This window comes from Bufo bufo, chromosome 5, assembly GCF_905171765.1.
Source record: "Bufo bufo chromosome 5, aBufBuf1.1, whole genome shotgun sequence".
In the NCBI taxonomy this organism is placed as follows: Eukaryota; Metazoa; Chordata; class Amphibia; order Anura; family Bufonidae; genus Bufo; species Bufo bufo.
The window spans coordinates 35,589,551-35,616,241 of record NC_053393.1 but is presented as its reverse complement, the minus strand read 5'-3'; the positions used below and the strand labels follow the sequence as shown (position 1 = coordinate 35,616,241).

At 45.5% G+C, this 26,691-nt stretch overlaps 1 protein-coding gene across 1 annotated transcript in view; it reads left to right on the top strand.

Moving 5' to 3' along the window:
- Positions 1-26,691, top strand: part of TG (thyroglobulin) — a 174,274-nt gene that overhangs the window by 38,694 nt on the left and 108,889 nt on the right. Inside the window, 5 exon segments of the mRNA XM_040433830.1 lie at positions 3,023-3,238; positions 3,788-3,937; positions 11,694-11,864; positions 25,597-25,716; positions 26,363-26,478. Of these exon segments, the coding sequence (XP_040289764.1) occupies positions 3,023-3,238; positions 3,788-3,937; positions 11,694-11,864; positions 25,597-25,716; positions 26,363-26,478 (773 nt within the window).

Below are 26,691 nucleotides of genomic sequence, written 5' to 3'. Positions count from 1 at the left end.
TTCCTGTGCACATTTTTTCCATGCATAGTTTATCATTCTGGTAATAATCTAATAATACAAATTATTCTTCCGCATTTATTAGAAATAGACTCCACGTCCCCTCAGAATAAGTCATCTATGAATAGTGGTGCCGACGGTCACACCGCCAAAGTGTTAATGCTGAGGATGTACAGTCATCGCGAGAGCTGCATCTGATGACCGATACATTGACCACGTTCCGTTATTACTGTATACAGTCAGGTTTTCTGCCTCTATAATATTTTTATCCTGAGATCTTAGGCATATCATAGTTCATAAATTAGTCAAAAAAAGTCACAGGTGGAGCTTTAGCAACATTTTTTTGCGACTTTTTTGCAACATTTTGGTCGTCAATTCTGCAACAGTTCCATTTTCTAGATGAAAACTCCGGATTAGACCTGGGTTATGGCTCATTTACTATGTGCAACTTTCCCATCTCACGCCAGGCAGCCCCCTGGTCTACACTTAAAGGTGTAAACCATATTGCACTCACGTCACATACACTCACCTAAAGAATTATTAGGAACACCTGTTCTATTTCTCATTAATGCAATTATCTAGTCGACCAATCACATGGCAGTTTCTTCAATGCATTTAGGGGGGTGGTCCTGGTCAAGACAATCTCCTAAACTCCAAACTGAATGTCAGAATGGGAAAGAAAGGTGATTTAAGCAATTTTGAGCGTGGCATGGTTGTTGGTGCCAGACAGGCCGGTCTGAGTATTTCACAATCTGCTCAGTTACTGGGATTTTCACGCACAACCATTTCTAGGGTTTACAAAGAATGGTGTGAAAAGGGAAAAACATCCAGTATGCGACAGTCCTGTGGGAAAAAATGCCTTGTGGATGCTAGAGGTCAGAGGAGAATGGGCGGACTGATTCAAGCTGATAGAAGAGCAACGTTGACTGAAATAACCACTCGTTACAACCGAGGTATTCAGCAAAGCATTTGTGAAGCCACAACACGCACAACCTTGAGGCGGATGGGCTACAACAGCAGAAGACCCCACCGGGTACCACTCATCTCCACTACAAATAGGAAAAAGAGGCTACAATTTGCATGAGCTCACCAAAATTGGACTGTTGAAGACTGGAAAAATGTTGCCTGGTCTGAGGAGTCTCGATTTCTGTTGAGACATTCAAATGGTAGAGTCCGAATTTGGCGTAAACAGAATGAGAACATGTATCCATCCTCTGATGACTACTTCCAGCAGGATAATGCACCATGTCACAAAGCTCGAATCATTTCAAATTGGTTTCTTGAACATGACAATGAGTTCACTGTACTAAAATGGCCCCCACAGTCACCAGATCTCAACCCAATAGAGCATCTTTGGGATGTGGTGGAACGGGAGCTTCGTGCCCTGGATGTGCATCCCTCAAATCTCCATCAACTGCAAGATGCTATCCTATCAATATGGGCCAACATTTCTAAAGAATGCTATCAGCACCTTGTTGAATCAATGCCACGTAGAATTAAGGCAGTTCTGAAGGCAAAAGGGGATCCAACACCGTATTAGTATGGTGTTCCTAATAATTCTTTAGGTGAGTGTATATTATTAAGGTGCATCAGTTCATAAATTTGGTGCAGGCACACAAGGCAAAGCCAAACTTATAACTGACACCCTTAGTAAATTTCTTATTCCTATTACCAAGATGGTGGTATTATGTAGAACCCAAGACGTCCCAAAGTACTATGGGCGAGATTTATGAAAGTGGAGCAGGCCTCGTCATCCTCGGGCTGCCATAGATTTTGGCAGGCCTGTTTGCCTGCCCTCTCCCTGGCCTCTCCATTTCCTCCTTTCAAAAAGTGGCAAGGGCGGCATTTAAAAAGTTGCAAACATGAGGTTTGCAACTTTTTTTATGCCGAAAAAGAGGTGTAGGGAGATGATAATACTTACCCCTATTTGCTCCTGGAGAGGAGACTTCCCTAGGTCCTCTAGCCTGAATACAAGGTGAGATACAGTTGGACATGGAGGCATACAGGTTGTCTATGGTATCCTGCGACACATTGGCCCGCAGATGTTGCAGAGTATCAGGTCTTGGCCCAGCTGGCATCGTGCTGAGGTCATGAGGGACAAGGAGCTGGTCAGTGCTCAAACTGTGAATTTCTCCACCATACAAGAACATTCAGATTTTTATAGAAACACCTTTACGCGGAGAACCCCTTTATCATTGATATACACGTCCTAAAACTACAAAACTCTGGCACTTTCAACACAGCAGTAAAATGCAATGGGCGTTTACTACATCTAACCAGACTCTCAAATAGAATTAAAAATTATTATGGCCGACCTGGATCCACCACTAGGGGGAGCTCAATGCATATGGAATTATACAGCTCAAAACACCCCCTGGTGGACAGAACTGATAGGAGATTTGCAGCTTTGTATCAGAAAACTGGTCCTCTATAAAGATATAAGGTACAGTTTCTTGGAGGAGGGCTGTACGTCCCCTTAAGAGTCTGGGCTCTTGGTCAATGCCCAATTACCCCATTTACATGGCAGAACCATACTGATACGGAGCGGTAGAGCCTCCTCGTGCTACATCATTGGCCATACAGAGTCCACCGGCGATTCCAATTTGGTCATTATTCACACATGGTAAGGGAGCAGTGTCTGAGGTGGGTGAAGGTTTTTTTTAAGCCGGAAAATTTGGCTACACAGTATGGTCATGAATAAGACAGATTGTCGAAACGCGGAGACCGTAAAGCTTTCTGATCAGCTCATGGAATTTTAAAGGATCATAATAAAGAGATTGGATTTTTTGCGTAGTGCATGTGCTGGATTTTTCCGTTTTTTTTAAAAGAAAATCTACTGAGTGGTATACCGTAAATAATGGTGCTTAATGTTGGGGTCCTGGGTTCGAATCCCACCTGGGGTGACATCTGCATGGAGTTTGTGACAATGTCTGCACAGCGCTGTGGTCTATGCTGGTGCCAGACCAATAATAGAAAGATCTTATGATCTCATTAGTGTCAATTTCTCCATTTCTCTCCCTGACAGAATCGGCCCTTGCTGACGAGGACTTGGTTGGGCGCCTCTTATCTCTTGTCAGACGTGGCGACTACTCCCTGAATTTGGATTCCAAGCTGTTTGAGGCAGATAAGTCAGATTTCCTCCCAGAAGACGCCTTCTTGCGGGTCACACTCCAATGTGCTGACGGCTTCCAGAAAGTTCTGAATTCCAGGACAGAGGATATCAGGGATGTGGGAGGCTGCGGTATGTGATATTCCCCTACGTGGAGATGACCCATCATTCCTTTCAGGGGAAATTTAAGATTTACAGCAACAGTAACAGAATCAGTACAAACAAAATTCCTTTTTTCTTGCACCAAATTTCAGTTTATATACTCCAGTCACATCCAGAGCTGCATTCAAAAGTCTGTAGCTCTTCGCTTTCAGGCTGCATATGACCTCTCTGCACGGAGCATGCTTACAAGAGGTGCATTTTGATGCTGTGTTCACATGTAGCAGTGTACTGCAGTCTATCACAGCTGAAACACCTACCATGAATTGCAGGATATCAGTCCAGCTGTGAGCTTTTATCTGCAAGAACAATTCTCAGTGCAGGTTTGAATGTGACTAGAGTAGAAGACCTAACGTAAATGCATGCCATAAGATTTCTAGAAACATAGGTGTAGCAGTGCTGAGTTTGTCATTGGGTTGCTTCTCTGATTTAACTTTCTATGTTAAGGTAACTTATCAGCAGTCCTATGTAAAACCACACCTTAGTATGAGCCTGAGATGTGGCGCTCTTGTCTCTTCACAGGGACCTGTCCACCTGGAAGTTACTATGTGGACGGGCAGTGCACACCTTGCCCTGTGGGATTGTATCAAGAAAAAGCTGGGGCAAGTGGATGCCAGCAGTGCCCACTGGGCACCTCCTCCCTCTACTCTGGAGCCTATAGCCGCAGCCACTGTGAGTACAGCTCCTTATAGTTTATACCCCCCCCTCCCGGCCACATTATAGAGGATGGCACTGACATTTGTACCCTGCTTTCGCTCGTCACACCTAGAGATGAGCAAATTTTTCAAAAATTAGATTCGGCCTGTTCGCCAAATTTTTGGAAAAAATTTGCTTCAAACCGAATTTATTTGCGGCGAATTTAGTTAAAAACTTCCTGGCTGCAGAGAGCCTGTATAGTGGTGTAGAACACTGTGCCTTGCAGTAACACGCATAGGGAGTCTGCTGTGGTAGTGAAATAATACTGTGAGTCCGTATGACATGCAGATGACAGGCGTCGCTCCTAGAATCACTGCACACTTCATTTAGTTGGGCAGTCACGGGGCCAAAACTGAACAAATAACTCAAGTATGAACTCAGCCTTACAGGTCGATGTTAGCGCCAAGAAGAAGCGCACTCCTTTTACACCGTCGTCAGCTGATTCCACATAGATGTCTACAGAACCTGTTCTATTACACGCTTATACAAGTAGAGCCCCCCCCGACAGAGTGGAGAGGATGTCAGCAGTAAGTTTGTGTTGACGACATTGATTATTTTGCCCTTCCTCTGATCCGTCAGAACAATAACCCCCAAATAACGGATCCTGTCTGTGCAGTATCCGCCTTCACTCGGTCAGCGTTTTCTCAATAATCCATCAGTATTGCGAATGCAAAAATAACAGGAGTGGATCCAAAACAGAGATGACACGTGAATGGAATATTTGCATGTCTTCTGTGTTTTGTACCCACTCCTGATTTTGGCTACCAAATCACAAGCCAATTCTGATGGGACCATACAGGCCTTACAGCTCCTACACAGACAGGATCTGTTGTGCGTCTCATTTTTCCTTTCTGCTGATCGATCAGAAGAAGGGTCAAATAAATGACAATGTCAGCCAGGCCGAAAGGCAAAATAGTGGCCCAGTCATGAAGTGGGGAGGGTGGGAACAGCATGAGAAGTCCACAGAGTGGACCTATGACAGAGTCTGGAGGTGGAAGCAGAATCAGGAGGAGGCCACAAAATGGCACAATGACAGAGTCTTGACTTGGCAGCAGTTTGAGGAGGCCTACGAGTAGCACAATGACAGAGTCTGGAGGTGGTGGCAGCATCAGGAGGCCACACAGTGGCCTGGTGACAGAGTGGGGCGGTGGGTGGCATTACCAGTACCCGCTGACAAAGGTGGATGAAAGAAGGAGCACTTGGCATCAGATGTGTGGCATCAGGCGGGTGGCAGCATCAGAGTAGTAGCGGAGGGAGGTAGCCAGAAGAAACCGGTCTCATTTTTCAAGGTTTTGGTGAGGCAGCATGGATTATCTAGTCAGCTGCATCAGGCATTGGTGGTTGAAAATCCTGGCTGATCCACGCCTGATTAATCTTGACAAAGGTCAGTCTCTCCACATTTTGGGTGGACAGGCGAGTTCTCCTTGGAGTAACTATGGCCCCCGCCACACTAAACACCCACTCTGATGCCACACTACTGGCCGGGCAGGACAGCTTTTCCAGGGCAAACTCTGCTACTTGCGGCCACAAATCCAGTTTGGCTGCCCAGTAGTCCAGCGGATCTTCAATGTGGGGTGGCAGGGTGCACTCCAAGTATGCCACCACCTGCTTGTTTAGGTCCTGCTCCAGGTCTAGCTGCTGGTGAGTAGTTTCTGCACTATATGGGTGAAGAAAGCTGCTCATCAGCGACTGAAGGCTCAGGCTGCTGCTAATGGAGCTGATACTGCTCCTGCCACCCCACCCCTCACCAGCAGCCATGGCAGTGGAACGTGAGTGCAGAGAGCCCCCCCGGTCAGACCTGCGAGAGGATGGACGATGGAGCAGATAGGCAGCGGCCAACTGACTACATAGGATGTGTCTGTAGTAGTTCAGTTTGTCTTTCCTTTCAGTGGGTGTAAAAAAAAAAGCCCCCATTCTGGACCGGTAGCGAGGGTCCAACAAGGTGGAGAGCCAGTAGTCATCCCTCTGCCGAATGGTGACAATTCGGCTGTCACTAAGCAAGCAAGTCAGCATGCATCGGGCCATTTGTGCAAGTGACTCGGAGAGACTCCCTGCCTTCATCTCCACTCCATACTGCCACAATGTGCCTGGGTCCTCTGCCTCGTCTTCCTTATCGGCCTGTAGCTCCTCTCGCTGCTCCTGCTCCTCCTCTCCTGTCAGCTGAGTAGAAAAAACACCCATTTGGCTACACATTGCTTGTGCATTAATGTCCTCCTCCTTCTCCTCCAGTTCAGCCCCCACAGGGCTCATGTGGCCATGAGATCTAGGCGCCACGTCTCTAGTCCCCTGACCAGACAGATTTACCAGTATCTGTTCCAGTGGAATGATGTTGTTCATCCTGTAGTCCTGGCGACTGACAAATAACGTGGCCTCCTCAAAGGGCCTGAGCAAACGGCAGGTGTCACGCATGAGCTGCCACTGGCTGACATCGAAGTTACACAGGGGAGTACTCCTGTCTGCTTGGATCATCAAGAAATCATTGATTGTCGCATATCAGCCTATGTTGGGGGATGCCATTCTGCTGCTGCAGCTCAAGGAGGGTGTGCTTTGCGGTGTACGAGTGGCTGAAGTGCATGCTAAGTTTACTTGCCATTTTTAGGATGTCTTTCAGTAGGGTGGAAGACTTTAGGAACCGCTTGACAACCAGATTGAACACGTATGCCATGCAGGGCGCATGGCTCAGCCTTCCTTGATGCAGTATCGACACCATGTTCTTCCCGTTGTCGGTCACCATGGTTCCGATTTTGAGTTGTCGCTGAGAAAGCCAGGATTAAATTTCTTGATGAATCACACGGAGCAGTTCCTCCCCTGTGTGACTCTGTTCGCCAAGGCAAACCAGGTGCAGAACAGCTTGACACTGCCGTTCCCTGCACATGTGGTATGCTGGAGGGGCACTGTGAATTGTCCTTGCAGTGGAGGCTGAGGACACAGTGGAGGATGAGGAGGCAAAGGCGGACATTGTTGCAGGACCAACAGCATGAGAACGTGGAGGCGGAAGCAGCGTGACCTGGCCAAGTTGCTGGTGTGACTGTGCAGGAACTACATTCACCCAGTGGGCCGTAAAGGACATGTATTGTCCCTGACCGTAGTTACAGCTCCACACGTTGGCGCTGCCATGCACTTTGGCAGACACCGACAGGCTCAAGGACTGGCCGACCTTCTGTTCTACATATTTGTGCAGGGCTGGTACTGCCTTTTGTGAAAAGAAATGACGGCTTGGGACTCTCCACCTCGGCTCGGCACAAGACATCAGTTCTATGAAAGGTGCAGAGTCCACCACTTGGAAAGGGAGGTACTGCAGCACCAGCAACTTGGACAGGAGCACATTCAGCTTCTGCACCGTTGGATGCGTGCACGAATACTGCTGTCTCTTGGCAATCGCTTCGGTGATCGATTGCTGATGGAATGACTGACGAGGAGGAGCAGGAGCTTCAGGACCAGCAGACGATGGGAGGGAAAGACAGCTCCCTTTGGCTAAGATGGTGGAGCCTTGACTGCCAGAAACCGGGTGCGTGCTACTGGGTGATGCACCGGTTTCTGCTGCAGGCTGGACCACCACATCGAAGCCACGGTTCTCCCAGGCCACTGGCTGTCGACGCTGCATATGTTGACCCAGGGCCATAGTGCCAACATTGGCACCCTGGCCACACTTCACCTTCTGCCCACATATTCTACATATGGCCATGTTCACCTCCTCCGGCGGCTTCACAAAAAACTGCCACACCGCAGAGTAGGTGATTTTCCCCCCAAGAGTCCGCACTGACTGACTGCTACCGCCGCTGCCTCCATGAACCCCTGCACCACTACTTCCTGGGCAGGTAGGCTGCTGCAAAGCAGGTGGTCGACCCCGTCCCCGTTTGGCTCCCGACCTCCCACTGCTGCCACCCTGTCGACTTGCTGGCTCCGACGCTGGCTCACAGGCAAGCTGCCACCCTCTTCTCCTAATGATGAATAAGCCCCTTCTTCACCCGGCTCCCAAATGCGATCGGCTTTATCATCATTGAGTAGTGTCTGCACATCACTGATGTCCTCCTCAACGGTCTCTGGGTCAGGAGCCTGACCGCTCGCAACACCAGCTCCCACGCCACTCTCCTCATCACTACTTGCCCGCCTACCGGAGGAAGCGAAGGATGTCTCCTCCAGATCTTGGCTGGCCAGTAGCTGCTGACTGTCCTCTAGTAGCTCGTCCTCGCTGTATAGTGGAGCTGAGCCCACAGCATACAATACTTCTGTGGGTGATGGAACAGCAAAGGACAGAGGCACGTTGAGGACAGGTGAGGGCACAGGGCCTGCTCCCGGGCCATGCCAACTAAGGGTTGTGTCTGACGAACCCACCGACTGTTGGCTGGGGGTGTCTGAGGTCACTTGGGATTAAGTGGATGACCGAGTTAACTTACCAAGAACCGCTGGGTTGCTGGTCAAGACACGACCGCTAGATGACACCGGGAGCTCAAGGCTTCTCGCTGCGACTCCTGCTGCCACGACCCCTTAGGCTACTTTCACACTAGCGTTTGGGGCTCCGCTTGTGAGTTCCCTTTGAAGGCTCTCACAAGCGGCCCCGAACGGATCCGTCCAGCCCTAATGCATTCTGAGTGGATGCGGATCCGCTCAGAATGCATCAGTTTGGCACCGTTTGTCCTCCGCTCCGCTCAGCAGGCGTTCGGGTGTCCGCCTGGCCGTGCGGAGGCAAACGGATCCGTCCAGACTTACAATGTAAGTCAATGGGGACGGATCCGTTTGAAGTTGACACAATATGGCTCAATTTTCAAACGGATCCGTCCCCCATTGACTTTCAATGTAAAGTCAAAACGGATCCGTTTGCATTATCATGTACAAAAAAAAAAAAATATATATATATTTTTTTTGTTCATGGTAATGCAAACGGATCCGTTCTGAACGGATCTAAGCGTTTGCATTATAGGTGCGGATCCGTCTGTGCAGATACCAGACGGATCCGCACCTAACGCAGGTGTGAAAGTAGCCTTAGTCTGCTGCGACCTCTGCCTGTTCCTGAAACATTTAGGCCTCTGCCACTCCTTGTGCATGGCCTGGCACTTCTCTGCCTGATATACTTTTAGATGAAATAAATATATAAAAAGGATTAAAATACCCCTAAAAGCGACGGATATTTTTTTTTTGTTTACTTAAATACGCCCCTATACGCTTTCACCCAAAAATTATTGCAAAAGTGAACTGAGAATATATTTTTCTTGTAGTACTGAAATACGACCCTATATACTTTCACCAGGAAAAAAATTAAGCAGTGAAGTGCATATAGATTTTTCTTCTTGTTAATGAAATACACCCCTACACGCTTACACCAGGAAAAAATTTACCTGTGAAGTGCGTATATATTTTTCTTTTTGTTACAGAAAAATGCCCCTATACTCTTTCATGAGGAAAAAATTAAGCAGTGAAGTGCATATAGATTATTCTTTTTTTAATGAAATACGCCCCTATACGTTTTTTTACCAGCAAAAAATTAATCTGTGAAGTTTGTATAGATTTTTCTTTTTGTTACAGAAAGATTCCCCTATACGCTTTCAGCAGGAAACAATTAAGCAGTGAAGTGCGTAGAGATTATTCTTTTGTTAATGAAATATGCCCCTATACGCTTTCAACAGAAACAACTTACAGTAAACTGCGTATATATTTTTAAAAAATAACTGCAACAGTGCAGTGCGTATATATTTTTCTTGTAGTACTAAAATACGCCCCTATATGCTTTCACCAAAAATAACTGCAACAGTGAACTGCATATATATTTTTTCTTTTTTTACTGAAATACGCCCCTATACGCTTCAACCAGAAATTACTGCAACAGTGCAGTTTGTATATATTTTTCTTTTTTTACTGAAATATGCCCCTATACGCTTTCACCAAAATAAATTTAAACGCTTAACTGCGTATATATTTTTCTTATAGGACTGAAATACGCCTTTATACACTTTCACCAGAAAAAATGTAAACAGTGAACTGTGTATATATTTTTCTTGTAGTACTGAAATACTCCCCTATACGCTTTAACCAGAAATTACTGCAACAGTGCAGTGTGTATATATATTTATTTTTTTACTGAAATACGCCCCTATACGCTTTCACCAGAAAAAAACTGCAGCAATGAAGTGCGTATATATTTTTCTTTTTCCACAGATTTAAGCCACTAAAGGCTTTCCAACATAACACTTGCAGCCCAACAACAAGTAGCTGGAATGACAGAGCTGTATAATGGCTATTTGGATCCCCAAATAATCTTTCCCTGCACTTGTAAATCACTTTCCTATCAATGTCCCTAGCGCCTTCTGATGTCTCTCCCTGCACTGAGATGCTGTGAAATGATTCCTCCCTATCCTTTCCCTGCACTTATAAATCCTTTTTTCATATTTTTTTTTTGGGCACAATCAAATTTTTCCAGTTGATGTCCCCAGCGCTTTCTCACATCTGTCCCTGCACTCAGAAAGCTGGAAAATGGCAGAATCTAAAATGGCTGCCGTATTTATAGGTCTGTGACAACTCAGGGCTGACTGGCTGCTGATTGGCTGCATGCATGCATGTCAATCTGGGTGATCCCACCTTCCCAGAGTTCCTTGCCCCATGTCCTCAGTCCTCACACATGTAGCCGCCAGAATGCGATTCGTTACCACGAAGTGCGAGGAAATTCTCATTCATTGCGAATCAAAATTTTCCTGAATTCCACCTTATCAGCTTCGATTCGCTCATCTCTAGTCACAAACCTATTTCTTACCCTGGAATTTCCGGCATGTTTGTGCATTACGCATGCAGTCCATTGATTCTAATGGACGCTGTGTCATACTCAGTTTCTCCTGTGGGGGCGCTGCACAAGAGCTGAACCTTTACTCACCACAGATTATAACAGTATTGTTGGGAGTTCAAGCAGCTCGGTCTAGTGAGATCCTTGTACCTGCGATCTGCCGCCCAGAAATGATGATTTAAAGGGGTTATGCAACCCCCACTTAGCAGGACCTGTTAAGAGAAGATGACTTACCCGCTTCTTGGCTCTGGCTTCCCGCTCCTTCTCCTCTTCCCGGCCTGCGATCCTTCGCTGGGCTCCCTCACTGTAAACATCCGGTGTGACATCGCTGCAGCCAATCACTGACTGTGGCGGAGACCGGATCCCCTTGCGTCATTTGTCATGATGTAAGGGGAGTCGGTCGCTCCCACTCGTTCCTGATTTTCTGCTGGTATAAAGGTTCCGCTCATCACGATCGCGATCCTTCATGCGGACACCAAGTTATCATTTTTGGGCAGCAGCTTGTGCTATCCAAATGGCATTAACCATCGCTCTTCCCCGTACTGTGCAGCTGTCTCCTCCACTGATGACCAAGGAATTTTCGGGAAACAACGCTGTCCCGCTGCTGAGACCCCCATCGATCAGCTGCAATCCGTGGAGGAAGTTAGCAGCAAGTGTTCTATTTCCCTGCAGCGCCACCGCAGGGGAAATGAAGTATTACACAGCTCTAACTGAACTCAATAGGATAGCTGTGACATGAAGGCACCTGCTGTATCCACCGGAGTAAGATGGTATTTGTAGACACTTTCTGCTCTGGGTAATAGATGAGGCTCCGAAATGTAAGACCCCCTATTAACCAAAAACATTTAAATAATTATTTCTGGACCAGACAACCCCTTCATGACTGTCCTGTCTAAAATAATAAGTAAGTCCTCTGGACTTGATATTTAGTGTATACTATATATTGTATTTATGTATTAGGTGTCACCAGTTGCCGGAGGAACGAGCGAGGTCTACGGTGTGATTATCGGGGACAGTTCCTCCCGTCCCAGCGAGATACTGCAACAAACAAGTATTTCTGTGTTGACAACTCTGGTGGGAAACTGACGTGGACGGAAACTGACATGGATCTCACCGATGATCAGTGCTTGTGTAAGTAGCTGTACTGTTGAGTTACTTCTACTGTTTCCATCTATCTCTGAAATCATTATCACATGAACAGAAGATGAAATCTACAAGAAAAGTTGAGTCATATTGTAAATACGTTCCATTACTTATCCTGTACTGATCCTGAGTTACATCCGGTATTATACTCCAGAGCTGCACTCACTATTTATCTGGTAGAGTCACTGTATACATCTGGGAGATCTTTTGCCCCTTAGGAGGTTTCTACGAAATATGTCCATCTTATAGAGCAAGTAAACGTGACGCCAGTTGCATTTAAGTAACGGGGACATGGAGTCCCCTTTGTAGATGGTAGTGTTGGTACCCAGGGTAGAAAGGCCAGAGTGGTGTTAAATAGGCCACAATATCCCTGTAGATGTTGTGTAGCACTTTGTCACGGTGTTCCTTACCTGGATACGGTTGGATCCCAGACGTGGCCGTCCGAAGCAGTGCAAAAGGGTAGTTAACTTGGATAGTCTAGAAATAAAGTTGAGTCCAGACTTGGAGACCAGGCCTATCTGGAGCCTAAAGTTGCCCCCTTGGACAGATTCTCTGGGGGACGTGATAATTTCATTTTGTTTAGAGAGGCGTGCAAACTGTATTTTAGGCTACGTTCACACTCTGGGGATGAGAAACAGCAAGTCGGTGTGGTATTTTCCTTGCTTAAGGGGGATGCTCAGTCTTGGGCTTTTTCTCTGCCGACCGGATCACAGTCTCTCCGGATTAAGGTATTTATCGACAGCAGGGCTGGGGGGAACCTGATTGATGCTCAGTTCGTCCATATGCACAGGTTGTCTCCAAGTGCATTAGAGAAAAACATTTCCATTTTTGCTATTGATTCTGCACCTCTAGCTCAGAAGTGTTTATCTCAAGTGGTGCATGATATCAGATTAAGAGTGGGTGACTTTCATCAGGAATTTATCTCATGTTTTGTGTTGGAGGGTCTCCCTGCTCCGGTGGTTCAGGGTTTGCCGTGGTTAAGCAAGCACAATCCAACCATCGATTGGCAAGCTAGACAGATTCTGGATTGGGGAGATTATTGCGTTGACAATTGTCTGAATACATCTTTTTCTGTATTAACTACTAAGACATTACCCTCTTTTATATCTGATTTTGCCTATGTATTTTCTGACAGTGGATCCCAGGATTTACCTCCGCATCGGGAATATGATTGTCCTATCAACCTTATTCCCGGAGCTAAGTTGCCCAAATCTAGGCTGTATAACCTTTCTGGACCTGAAAGACTGGCCATGAGAGAGTATACTACCGAGAGTTTGGCTAATGGACAAAGACCTTCAAAGTCTCCAGTGGCAGCAGGGTTTTTCTTTGTTAAAGAAAAAAAGACGGAGGTCTTCGGCCATGTCTGGATTTCCGTGAACTCAATCGGATTACTGTCCGGGATCCTTACCCCTTCCCTTAATTCCTGATTTGTTTAACCAGATTGTTGGTGCCAAGGTCTTCTCCAAGTTGGACTTAAGGCCCCCTATACAGGGAGTGCAGAATTATTAGGCAAGTTGTATTTTTGAGGATTAATTTTATTATTGAACAACAACCATGTTCTCAATGAACCCAAAAAACTCATTAATATCAAAGCTGAATATTTTTGGAAGTAGTTTTTAGTTTGTTTTTAGTTTTAGCTATTTTAGGGGGATATCTGTGAGTGCAGGTGACTATTACTGTGCATAATTATTAGGCAACTTAACAAAAAACAAATATATACCTATTTCAATTATTTATTTTTACCAGTGAAACCAATATAACATCTCAACATTCACAAATATACATTTCTGACATTCAAAAACAAAACAAAAAGAAATCAGTGACCAATATAGCCACCTTTCTTTGCAAGGACACTCAAAAGCCTGCCATCCATGGATTCTGTCAGTGTTTTGATCTGTTCACCATCGACATTGCGTGCAGCAGCAACCACAGCCTCCCAGACACTGTTCAGAGAGGTGTACTGTTTTCCCTCCTTGTAAATCTCACATTTGATGATGGACCACAGGTTCTCAATGGGGTTCAGATCAGGTGAACAAGGAGGCCATGTCATTAGATTTTCTTCTTTTATACCCTTTCTTGCCAGCCACGCTGTGGAGTACTTGGACGCATGTGATGGAGCATTGTCCTGCATGAAAATCATGTTTTTCTTGAAGGATGCAGACTTCTTCCTGTACCACTGCTTGAAGAAGGTGTCTTCCAGAAACTGGCAGTAGGACTGGGAGTTGAGCTTGACTCCATCCTCAACCCGAAAAGGCCCCACAAGCTCATCTTTGATGATACCAGCCCAAACCAGTACTCCACCTCCACCTTGCTGGCGTCTGAGTCGGACTGGAGCTCTCTGCCCTTTACCAATCCAGCCACGGGCCCATCCATCTGGCCCATCAAGACTCACTCTCATTTCATCAGTCCATAAAACCTTAGAAAAATCAGTCTTGAGATATTTCTTGGCCCCGTCTTGTTCAGTGGTGGTCGTCTTTCAGCCTTTCTTACCTTGGCCATGTCTCTGAGTATTGCACACCTTGTGCTTTTGGGCACTCCAGTGATGTTGCAGCTCTGAAATATGGCCAAACTGGTGGCAAGTGGCATCTTGGCAGCTGCACGCTTGACTTTTCTCAGTTCATGGGCAGTTATTTTGCGCCTTGGTTTTTCCACACGCTTCTTGCAACCCTGTTGACTATTTTGAATGAAACGCTTGATTGTTCGATGATCACGCTTCAGAAGCTTTGCAATTTTAAGAGTGCTGCATCCCTCTGCAAGATATCTCACTGTTTTTGACTTTTCTGAGCCTGTCAAGTCCTTCTTTTGACCCATTTTGCCAAAGGAAAGGAAGTTGCCTAATAATTATGCACACCTGATATAGGGTGTTGATGTCATTATACCACACCCCTTCTCATTACAGAGATGCACATCACCTAATATGCTTAATTGGTAGTAGGCTTTCGAGCCTATACAGCTTGGAGTAAGACAACATGTATAAAGAGGATGATGTGGTCAAAATACTCATTTGCCTAATAATTCTGCACGCAGTGTAAGTATAATCTGGTCAGGATCAAGGAAGGGGATGAATGGAAGATGGCTTTCAATACTCCTGAGGGTCACTTCGAGAACCTGGTCATGCCTTTCGGGCATGGACCAATGGTTCTGCGATTTTCCAGTATTTTGTGAATAACATTTTTCATCACCTGGTGGGAAGGTTTGTAGTCATGTATTTGGATGACATACAAATTTATTCTACAGACGTGGAGATACATCAGGATCACGTAAGACAGGTGTTACAGATCCTAAGAGATAATAAATTGTACGCAAAGTTAGAGAAGTGTGTTTTTGCATTACACGAGGTGCAATTTTTGGGATACCTGTTGTCGCCTTCAGGTTTTCCAATGGATCCGGAGAAAGTCCAAGCTGTATTGAACTGGGATCGACCCGAAAATCTGAAGGCTCTTATGCGTTTTTTGGTGGTTCACCAATCATTACCGAAAATGTATTAAGAAATATTCGACAGTGGTGAAACCCTTAGGCTACTTTCACACTAGCGGCAGGATGGATCCGACAGGCTGTTCTCCCTGTCGGATCCGTCCAGCCACTATTTCGCCGTGCCGCCGGACCGCCGCTCCGTCCCCATTGACTATAATGGGGACGGGGGTGCAGCTCCGGCGCAGCACGGCAGTGCACGGCGAAAGGCCGCCGGACTAAAAGTACTGCATGTCCAACTTTTTAGTCCGGCGGCCTCTCACCCCGAACTGCCGTGCTGTGCCGGAGCTCCGCACCCGTCCTCTTTATAGTCAATGGGGACGGAGCGGCAGTCCGGCGGCACGGCAAAATAGCGGCAGGACGAATCCGACAGGGTGAAAGTACCCTTAACTGACATGACTAAGAAAGGGATGGATGCCTCAGTGTGGTCTGATTCGGCTTTGCGAGCCTTTTCTGCAGTTAAGGAGTGCTACTCTTCTGCCCCTATATTGGTGCAGCCGGATGAATCACAACCTTTCATTGTGGAAGTGGACACGTCCGAGGTGGCGGTAGGAGCAGTTTTATCGCAGGGCCCGTCACCTGGTAAATGGCATCCATGTGACAATTTCTCTAAAAAACTCTCTTCCGCAGAGAGAAATTACGATGTGGGTAACAGGGAGTTACTGGCTATTAGGTTGGCTTCCGAGGAATGGCGTCATTGTTTGGAAGGGGCGATTCATCTGATCATGGTGTTCACAGATCACAAAAACCGGGCTTACCTGGAGTCGTCCTGGGGTTAAGAACGTCAAGGCAGATGCCTTCTCACGTAGTTTTCCTGGAGGTGGTGATTTTGAAAATCCGAGTCGTATCCTGTCAGAAGGGGTGGTAATCAGTGATGGCCAGTTCACAGTGTTCGCCAGCGAACACATGCGAGCTGCCATCTTAACTCACGAGTCCAGCGATGCACAGGTAAGTCCTTACCTGTGCCGCGAGCCGGTCTGAAACAAATGCGGTCACCCGGAGCAGGCAGTTCCGAGAACAGCCAGATGAAGGCCCCGGCGGCTGTTCTCGGAACTGCCTGCTCCCGGTGACCGCATTTGTTTCAGACCGGCTCGCGCACAGGCACAGGTAAGGGCTTACCTGTGCATCGCCGGACTTGTAAGTTAAGATCGCAGCTCGCATGTGTTCTCTGGCGAACACTGCGAACTGGCCATCACTGGTGGTAATATCCGCTCTATACCCTGACCTAAAGGTGAAGGTGTTAGAGGCCTAGGGAGACGCACCGGATTCTTGCCCCTCTGGGAAATTGTTTGTACCATCGGAATTGCGTCACAAGGTGTTTGAGGAACATCATTGTACGGTTCTTACGGGACACCCTGGGAGCAGATCCACTGCCAACCATCTCTCGTAGATTCTGGAGGCCGGGGTTGCGTAAGTGTGTTGAGGACTATGTGTCGGCCTGTAGTGTCTGTGCACGTGCTAAGGTGACACATACTCGGCCTTCCAGATCTCTACTTCTGTTGCCCATCCCGTCCAGACCATGGACTCATTTATCTATGGATTTGATCACTAATCTGCCTAATTCGTCAAGAAAGACAGTTATTCTGGTGGTAGTTGATCGTTTCAGTAAAATGGTGCACTTTATAGCGTTGTCTGGCCTACCTAATGCTAAAACACTTGCACAAATGTTTGTTGACAACATTGTGAATCTCCATGGCATTCCCTCTGACGTGGTCTCGGATCGTGGGACTCAGTTTGTGTCCAGATTCTGGAAGGCGTTCTGTACTAGACTGGGGGTACAACTGTCTTTTTCTTTGGCTTTTCATCCTCAGTCGAACGGACAGACGGAGCGCACTAATCAGAGTCTGGAGACTTACTTAAGATGTTTCGTCTCTGAGAACCAGGAGAAGTGGTCTTCGTTTTTGTTGTTTGCCATAAATAATCGTAGACAGGAGTCCACTATTAAGTTGCAGTTTTTTGGGGCATATGGGTTTCATCCGTCCCCATTGACTTGCATTGTGTGTCCGTCTTTCTCCGCACCACATCGCGGACAGAAAAACGCTGCTTGCAGTTATCCTTTCCACGATGGGAACGCAACCAATCGGAACGGAATGCATTTTGGTGCATTCCTTTTCATTCAGTTCAGTTTTGTCCCCATTGACAAAACTGAAGCTTTTTCTTCCGCTATTGAGATTCTATGACGGATCTCAATAGCGGAATTGAAAACGTTAATGTGAAAGTAGCCTAAGCGGCAATTCATTAAGAACGGCGATACAAGCTGTATAGACAGCGGCCGTAACATTCGGGGCCCCCCTGACTGTTTTGACCTGGGGACGCCCCTGTCAAGGACATTTCTATAAGCAATGTAGAGATATGATGCATGTACACGCTGACCGTATGTAAAGCCGCAGTCATGTCTGCGCACACTCATCACGTTCATCCTTTACATAGAAAGCAACGAATCTGGGGGGTATTGACATTAATGAGCAGTAGTGCACGGCCTGTGGTCAGCAGATCAGCAGAATAAGCTACGCTTCTCTCCTGTAAGCATTGTACAGAGGATGGTTTCTTCCACACCCTGGTGTTTGTGATGGGGCGAGATCAGATAAGGCTGTGTGCTCGCCATGTATGCTATAGATGCTTTGGAGGACTGCGGCTGACACAGTGGTTACAGAGCTTCTGAGATACTCAGTGGTTACAGAGCTTCTGAGATACTCAGTGGTTACAGAGCTTCTGAGATACTCAGTGGTTACAGAGCTTCTAAGATACTCAGTGGTTACAGAGCTTCTGAGATACTCAGTGGTTACAGTGCTTCTGAGATACTCAGTGGTTACAGAGCTTCTGAGATACTCAGTGGTTACAGTGCTTCTGAGATACTCAGTGGTTACAGAGCTTCTGAGATACTCAGTGGTTACAGAGCTTCTAAGATACTCAGTGGTTACAGAGCTTCTGAGATACTCAGTGGTTACAGAGCTTCTGAGATACACAGTGGTTACAGAGCTTCTGAGATACTCAGTGGTTACAGAGCTTCTGAGATACTCAGTGGTTACAGAGCTTCTGAGATACTCAGTGGTTACAGAGCTTCTGAGATACTCAGTGGTTACAGAGCTTCTGAGATACTCAGTGGTTACAGTGCTTCTGAGATACTCAGTGGTTACAGTGCTTCTGAGATACTCAGTGGTTACAGTGCTTCTGAGATACTCAGTGGTTACAGAGCTTCTGAGATACTCAGTGGTTACAGAGCTTCTGAGATACTCAGTGGTTACAGAGCTTCTGAGATACTCAGTGGTTACAGAGCTTCTGAGATACTCAGTGGTTACAGAGCTTCTGAGATACTCAGTGGTTACAGAGCTTCTGAGATACTCAGTGGTTACAGAGCTTCTGAGATATTCAGTGGTTACAGAGCTTCTGAGATACTCAGTGGTTACAGAGCTTCTGAGATACTCAGTGGTTACAGAGCTTCTGAGATACTCAGTGGTTACAGAGCTTCTGAGATACTCAGTGGTTACAGAGCTTCTGAGATACTCAGTGGTTACAGAGCTTCTGAGATACTCAGTGGTTACAGAGCTTCTGAGATACTCAGTGGTTACAGAGCTTCTGAGATACTCAGTGGTTACAGAGCTTCTGAGATACTCAGTGGTTACAGAGCTTCTGAGATACTCAGTGGTTACAGAGCTTCTGAGATACACAGTGGTTACAGAGCTTCTGAGATACTCAGTGGTTACAGAGCTTCTGAGATACTCAGTGGTTACAGAGCTTCTGAGATACACAGTGGTTACAGAGCTTCTAAGATACTCAGTGGTTACAGAGCTTCTGAGATACTCAGTGGTTACAGAGCTTCTGAGATACTCAGTGGTTACAGAGCTTCTGAGATACTCAGTGGTTACAGTGCTTCTGAGATACTCAGTGGTTACAGTGCTTCTGAGATACTCAGTGGTTACAGAGCTTCTGAGATACTCAGTGGTTACAGAGCTTCTGAGATACTCAGTGGTTACAGAGCTTCTGAGATACACAGTGGTTACAGAGCTTCTGAGATACTCAGTGGTTACAGAGCTTCTGAGATACTCAGTGGTTACAGTGCTTCTGAGATACTCAGTGGTTAGAGCTTCTGAGATACTCAGTGGTTACAGAGCTTCTGAGATACTCAGTGGTTACAGAGCTTCTGAGATACTCAGTGGTTACAGTGCTTCTGAGATACTCAGTGGTTACAGTGCTTCTGAGATACTCAGTGGTTACAGAGCTTCTGAGATACTCAGTGGTTACAGTGCTTCTGAGATACTCAGTGGTTACAGAGCTTCTGAGATACTCAGTGGTTACAGAGCTTCTGAGATACTCAGTGGTTACAGAGCTTCTGAGATACTCAGTGGTTACAGTGCTTCTGAGATACTCAGTGGTTACAGAGCTTCTGAGATACACAGTGGTTACAGAGCTTCTGAGATACTCAGTGGTTACAGAGCTTCTGAGATACTCAGTGGTTACAGAGCTTCTGAGATACACAGTGGTTACAGAGCTTCTAAGATACTCAGTGGTTACAGAGCTTCTGAGATACTCAGTGGTTACAGAGCTTCTGAGATACTCAGTGGTTACAGAGCTTCTGAGATACTCAGTGGTTACAGTGCTTCTGAGATACTCAGTGGTTACAGTGCTTCTGAGATACTCAGTGGTTACAGAGCTTCTGAGATACTCAGTGGTTACAGAGCTTCTGAGATACTCAGTGGTTACAGAGCTTCTGAGATACACAGTGGTTACAGAGCTTCTGAGATACTCAGTGGTTACAGAGCTTCTGAGATACTCAGTGGTTACAGTGCTTCTGAGATACTCAGTGGTTAGAGCTTCTGAGATACTCAGTGGTTACAGAGCTTCTGAGATACTCAGTGGTTACAGAGCTTCTGAGATACTCAGTGGTTACAGTGCTTCTGAGATACTCAGTGGTTACAGTGCTTCTGAGATACTCAGTGGTTACAGAGCTTCTGAGATACTCAGTGGTTACAGTGCTTCTGAGATACTCAGTGGTTACAGAGCTTCTGAGATACTCAGTGGTTACAGAGCTTCTGAGATACTCAGTGGTTACAGAGCTTCTGAGATACTCAGTGGTTACAGTGCTTCTGAGATACTCAGTGGTTAGAGCTTCTGAGATACTCAGGGGTTACAGAGCTTCTGAGATACTCAGTGGTTACAGAGCTTCTGAGATACTCAGTGGTTACAGTGCTTCTGAGATACTCAGTGGTTACAGTGCTTCTGAGATACTCAGTGGTTACAGAGCTTCTGAGATACTCAGTGGTTACAGAGCTTCTGAGATACTCAGTGGTTACAGAGCTTCTGAGATACACAGTGGTTACAGAGCTTCTGAGATACTCAGTGGTTACAGAGCTTCTGAGATACTCAGTGGTTACAGAGCTTCTGAGATACTCAGTGGTTACAGAGCTTCTGAGATACTCACAATTCTCAGCAGTCACTCTGACTGTACATGTGATAGACGCTCATTCATTATAATGAGGGATGAGCGAATTTCATATTTTGAAGTTCGGGTTGTGGTATAATCTGAATTGCGTTATGAATTCCGTTAACAGGGACCATAACGCAATTCCATGACGGAATGCCTAACGGAATGCCTTTAGAGGCATTCCGTTATTCATTCCGTCATAATAGAAGTCTGAGGCCTGCATAACGGATCCGCCCCGTTTCCGCTATGCTGGAGTCCTCTCCTGCATAACGGGAACCGGGGGCGGATCCGTTATGCAGGCCATAGAATTCTATTATGACGGAATGAATAACGGAATGCCTCAAAAGGCATTCCGTTAGGCATTCCGTCATGGAATTGTGTTATGGTCCCTGGTAACGGAATTCATAACGCAATTCAGATTATACCACAACCCGAACTTCAAAATATGAAATTCGCTCATCCCTCATTATAATGAAATGTCCATAATTAATGTAAAAAAATTAAAATCAGACCTCATATAGTATGAGACAATCTCTTTCTAGCAAAGCTAGACCCAGCCCTGTACCTCACATGGATCCAGAGATCTCCCCATTCATTGCTCTGCTAGATCTATATCATGCTGACAGCTCAGGGTGTGTGTCCTTTCTTAGGGTGTATCCTGTAGCTCTGTAGCTATCACAGCTCAGTGGGCATGTCCTTTCTGCTGCAGCTGTCTTTCTATCACAGCTCAGAAGACAGTTGACGGATGGAACTGAGCATGTGCGTCCACCTCAGCGAGGTGGACAGAGAAATAAGAAACAAAAAAACAGCAGGTGGCGCTATACAGATACATTTTATTGAATAGCTCAGTGGCTATAAGGGGTGAGTGAATCGAGCTTCGGATTCAAGATCCCAAATCGATTCATTCAAAAACTTTTTTTGAATGCTGTACGGAGCATTAAAATGTATGGGCTTCTGCAGGGCAAAATCCGTTAAGTGAATAACACCGGGCTCCGGTTCTACGACATTTTCAAACAGGAATCCGAAGTCGGCTTCAGTATTGGCTGGTACTTAGGTACCGAAGCCGATTTCGGATTCCTGTTTTAACATGTTTTTAAAGTCGTAGAATCGAATGCTGAAGTTATTTACCAAAATCTCGCGCGACTTCGGACTTGACGAATTTTCCCTCGCCGAAGCATATGCATTTTAATGCTATGCGGAGACAGGTCTTTGCGCAACATTAAAACAAAGCTTTTGAATGAATCGATTTTGGATCTTGGATCCGAAGCCCGATTCGCTCACCCCTACTGGCTATACAAAAGGTTTTAATTACGTGCAATTACAGAAGTATTTAGGTCCAGGTGCTGGTTTGAAAACTGCGAAATATTTTTCTTGGGACATCCATTTTAACGCAGATTGTGAATTATCCTCGCTCTTTTTCTTAGGCTACTTTCACCCTTGCGTTGTTATTTACACGGATCCGTTTACATTTTGCACATCAGGATGCATCCGTTCCATTAGGATGCAGTTGTATGAAATCAAAACGGATCCGTCACTAATACATTGAAAATCAATGGGTGAGAGATCAGTTTTTTTAGGCTCCTAAAAAAAACGGATCCGCCACTATTGACTTACATTGTTTTCAGTGCCTAATCCGATTTTATAACCGGACACAGGACCACAGCTTGCATGGGTTTTGTGTCCGGTGACAAAACAGAATGTCGTCAGAACGGACGGATGGATCCTGAACAGGTCTCTTTCCATTCAGAATGCATGAACACTAAACGGAAACATTGTTTCCCGGTATTGAGATCCTCTGCCGGATCGCAGTACTGGAAAACGACGACGCAAGTGTAAAAGTAGCTGCTGTGGGACTCGCTCTGGTAGACAGGATTAGCGGACGCAGTATAGAGGCAACAACAGGTTCTTTGGATCAAACCGTTCAGTGTTTTATTCACATTTTAGGCAAGTGACAAAACAAGCATAATAAAACAAAAAGTCACCTTGCGGTGTTGGCGGTAATTCACACCATGCGGCAATACTGCCTCAGAGTCCTTGCTGATAGCAGCACCAACCTGTTTTCACGCCAAACAGGTAGCAAGCCTTCATCCAGACACAAGGCTCCCAGATCCCAACACAAAGACCTGGCTTCTGAGCCCAGCTGCCTATTTAAGGACAGCCAGGTGCTGCCAAAACTCGGACCAGCATTTAAATTTAGGCAGATACTGTAGGACACCGCTGATCATGGATGAATGAAAGGATCTGATCGGCAAATATCAACCTGTTACACCTGGCTGTGGGCAGTATATCTGACCATTGATGTGGATCTGAACAAAAGCCAGATAAAGGGGGAACTCCACTAATTATACTGTATTTACAGGATATTGATAGCACTTTTCCGATCACTATGCCCCTTTGGCTCCTGGTAGCCATGTAATAGATATATCTTGCTTCTCAAAAATGAAATCAGAATCCACAGGGGCATGGGCTCAGAGGACCTCTGTGGTCCCCCCTTTACCAGTCTTTTAGGGTTCCAGCAGTCAGAACCCCCCACTGATCTGACATTTATTGAATATCCTATTGCAGGATCAGACTACACAAAAGTCTGTTTGTGGTCTGTAGCCATGGAGACACAAGGGTCTGTACAGGAGCTGCAACATTGTTTAATTTTATCCATTTTAGATACATTAGAGCTATAAAACATGTCAGATGACTTCACTGGCCGAACATAACATTTCAGAAACTTTTCCTCTGTGGTTTTGGCATCAGAATTACCATTGCCTAATCTTTGAAGATAAATTACAGTCGTCAGTTATCGAAGAGAGATCTCCAAGTTTAGGTCAAACGGAAAAATACATTCTTGAACATAAAAGCAGAAAAAAGTTCTCATTTCTAAACTCAACGAGACATCAGGGTCACGACGGCGCCAATATTAACATCTCAGATAGAGAAAACATTCTGAAAGGCACCAATCATTTTTACTTCTCCATCTAAAATTGGAAAATAAAGTAACTTTGCGATTGGGTCTTGATAAAGAATTTCCTATCGTTTTGTTTCTACAACTCCTATGCAGATGTGTCTCTCTCGTGTAGGTCGGTCTCCTACTTCTTGGTTAGCAGGGGACAGGCAGCATGACAGGATAAGACCTCGTCCATACGAATGTGAAAAACGGCCGTCACATGGAAAGTCTATGGGACTATTCACACGGCCGTTTTCAGAACCAGTGAAAGTCTATGGGACTATTCACACGGCCGTTTTCAGAACCAGTGAAAGTCTATGGGACTATTCACACGGCCGTTTTCAGAACCAGTGAAAGTCTATGGGACTATTCACGTGGCAATTTTTTAACAGCCAGTGAATAGCGGCCATCAAACAATAGGACATGTCCTATTTTTTGGCCATTTCATGGCCAGATGGACCCTATTGAAATCAATGGCCGTGTAGTCAAGAGTGCACCCATCTAATGGGCGTTAAAAATGAGTGCACTAGGGTCTTTCAGGGTTAAAATAAAAAATAACACCTGCACATGTGGGGAGACACTTGCTAATCACTGGAGGCAGTAGGACATCACGCTCCCAGTGTAATGATCCGTTTTTAATGGCCGTTTTTAACAAAATGGCCCTTAAAAACTGATAGATGGCCAAAAAAATGGATGAACAAACTGATGCCAAAATGGCCATGAAAAAGTGACAGTGTATCTATCTTTAAAAGGGCTATCCCATAAATTATGTAAAAAAATGAAAATCGCACATAAGCTAGTCCATGGCAACCTCTTTCTAAGCCCTGCACCTCACATGGATCCAGAGATCTCCCCATTCATTGCTCCAATTGTTCTGCTAGATTAATTTCAAGGTGTCGGCTTAGGGAACGTGTCCTTTCTCAGAGGGCGTGTCCTTCCTGCTGCAGCTAGTGGCAGTTGAAGGAATGAACTGAGCACGTGCTTCCATCTCAGTGCGCAGGTCAGAGAAATCAGAAAAACAGCAAACAGCAGGTGGCGCTATGAAGATAGATTTCAGTGAATAACCATGCTGCAGTGAGTAGCTGTAATACATTTTTAATTACATGCAATTACAAAAGTGTTCAGATCCAGCGCTGGTTTAAAAACTGTAGAATATTTTATTGGGCAACCCCTTTAATGGGCGTTAGTATTACTCTTGTGTGAATGTAATGCCATCTGCATTTTTTCTTGTGGACCCATTGACTTCAATGGGTTTATAGACTGCATTTTACAGGCCAGAATAGGACATGGTCTATAACAGGGATCATCAGGTAATTTTAATTTCCGTCATTTGATGGAGACGGCGCTTCCATTTTTTTAATTGTTCTCCTTCTGTAATGGACAGTTTTGTGATTATATTTATAACTTATTTTGTGACATAAAATTTTTGCAGTTGCTAAAAAAATATATAAACTGTCCTGGAATATACATTACATAAAAAAAACTCCTGGTATATAGTGATATATCTGTAGATTCAAGTACATTGTACATCTGAATACACAATACATGGAGGAAAATACTACTGAGGTTTTTAGCCAGAGAAAATCTTCCATTCAGTAGCAGTGAGCTCTATAGCTCGATGGTCAGAGTCGTTGCCTTCAGAAGGCTGTTGGCTTAAGACCCCGCAGAGACAATGTAAAAGTAAAGACTGAATACAACTTAAATACACAGGGATGTCCCCAGGCATACGGACAGCACTTGGGAATACCCTACTAGTAATGACCCCACGTATGGAGTCAGAGCAGGGACTCCTAAGCCATATGTGGAGGCAGGGCAGAGAAAATACCAGCAATGGATGTGATAAGACAACTCTTGAAATTTCCGCTAACGCTATTGTATTGTCCTTCTAGTGTTGCAGAGATTTGAACTGGTCCCAGTGGGCAATCTGATGGTCAGTAATGAGGATTCTGGAACAAATCAGTCCAGTCAAGTAAAGGAGAAGCGGGGACGACTGGTCGACTGCATTGCTGGTAAGTTATAAGCAGCACTTGAGAAGTAAGACAACTAGAGTGCAAGCTTCTGGGTCTAGCCCTACTCTCGTACTCTCGTATTTATAGGTTATTCCTAATTCCACTTCATCAAAATGTTTGTTCCGTTTAGATGTTTGTATCGTTTTATGTTGCTTTCTGCGTTTACCGTTTATGCACTATTCCGTTGGTTGCCCTGGGAAACAGACAGCGCTTTAGCGCCACCCGGTGCCACATAGTTACAGCTAAGCTATTGGGTCACATGTCTGCACTGCTCCGGGGTAACCGTATTCTGAATATAGAGGTGAACGGAGAAGAAAAGATTTTGTGACCAAATTACAAAAATATTCTACGTAAATAGCAATTATTATGATATTGATATAGATTAGGATTATTATGGCTTCATTAAAGGGGTGTTCTCTGCCGATCCCTTGTTTTACCCACTGTAGGCATAGACCATGGACCCCAGGACCTGACCGTCATGGGTGGTGGGCCTCGATTATCTGCTGCTATCACATGAACATCACGTCACCGTATAGAGCTGGACAGGGAAAACTGGCGCTTGAATGTTTAGCCGTAATAAAAATAAAACCTGGAAAAACCCTTTAAGATCATATTTCTACATTGTATCCTATTCTTATTATTACAGATTGTTCTGAGGATGAAGATTGCGACTACCTGGCAGTATCTACAAATGGGAGTGGAGTGATATGTCAGCTGTACTCCGGGGAAGGATCCGACATCATGTGCACCACAGATAATCCCGTATGGCCAAACTTACTCACTGTGCCAAACTTACTCACTGTGTCAGCTTTACTCACTGTGCCAAACTTACTCACTGTGTCAGCTTTACTCACTGTGTCAGCTTTACTCACTGTGCCAAACTTACTCACTGTGTCAGCCTTACTCACTGTGTCAGCTTTACTCACTGTGCCAAACTTACTCACTGTGTCAGCCTTACTCACTGTGTCAGCTTTA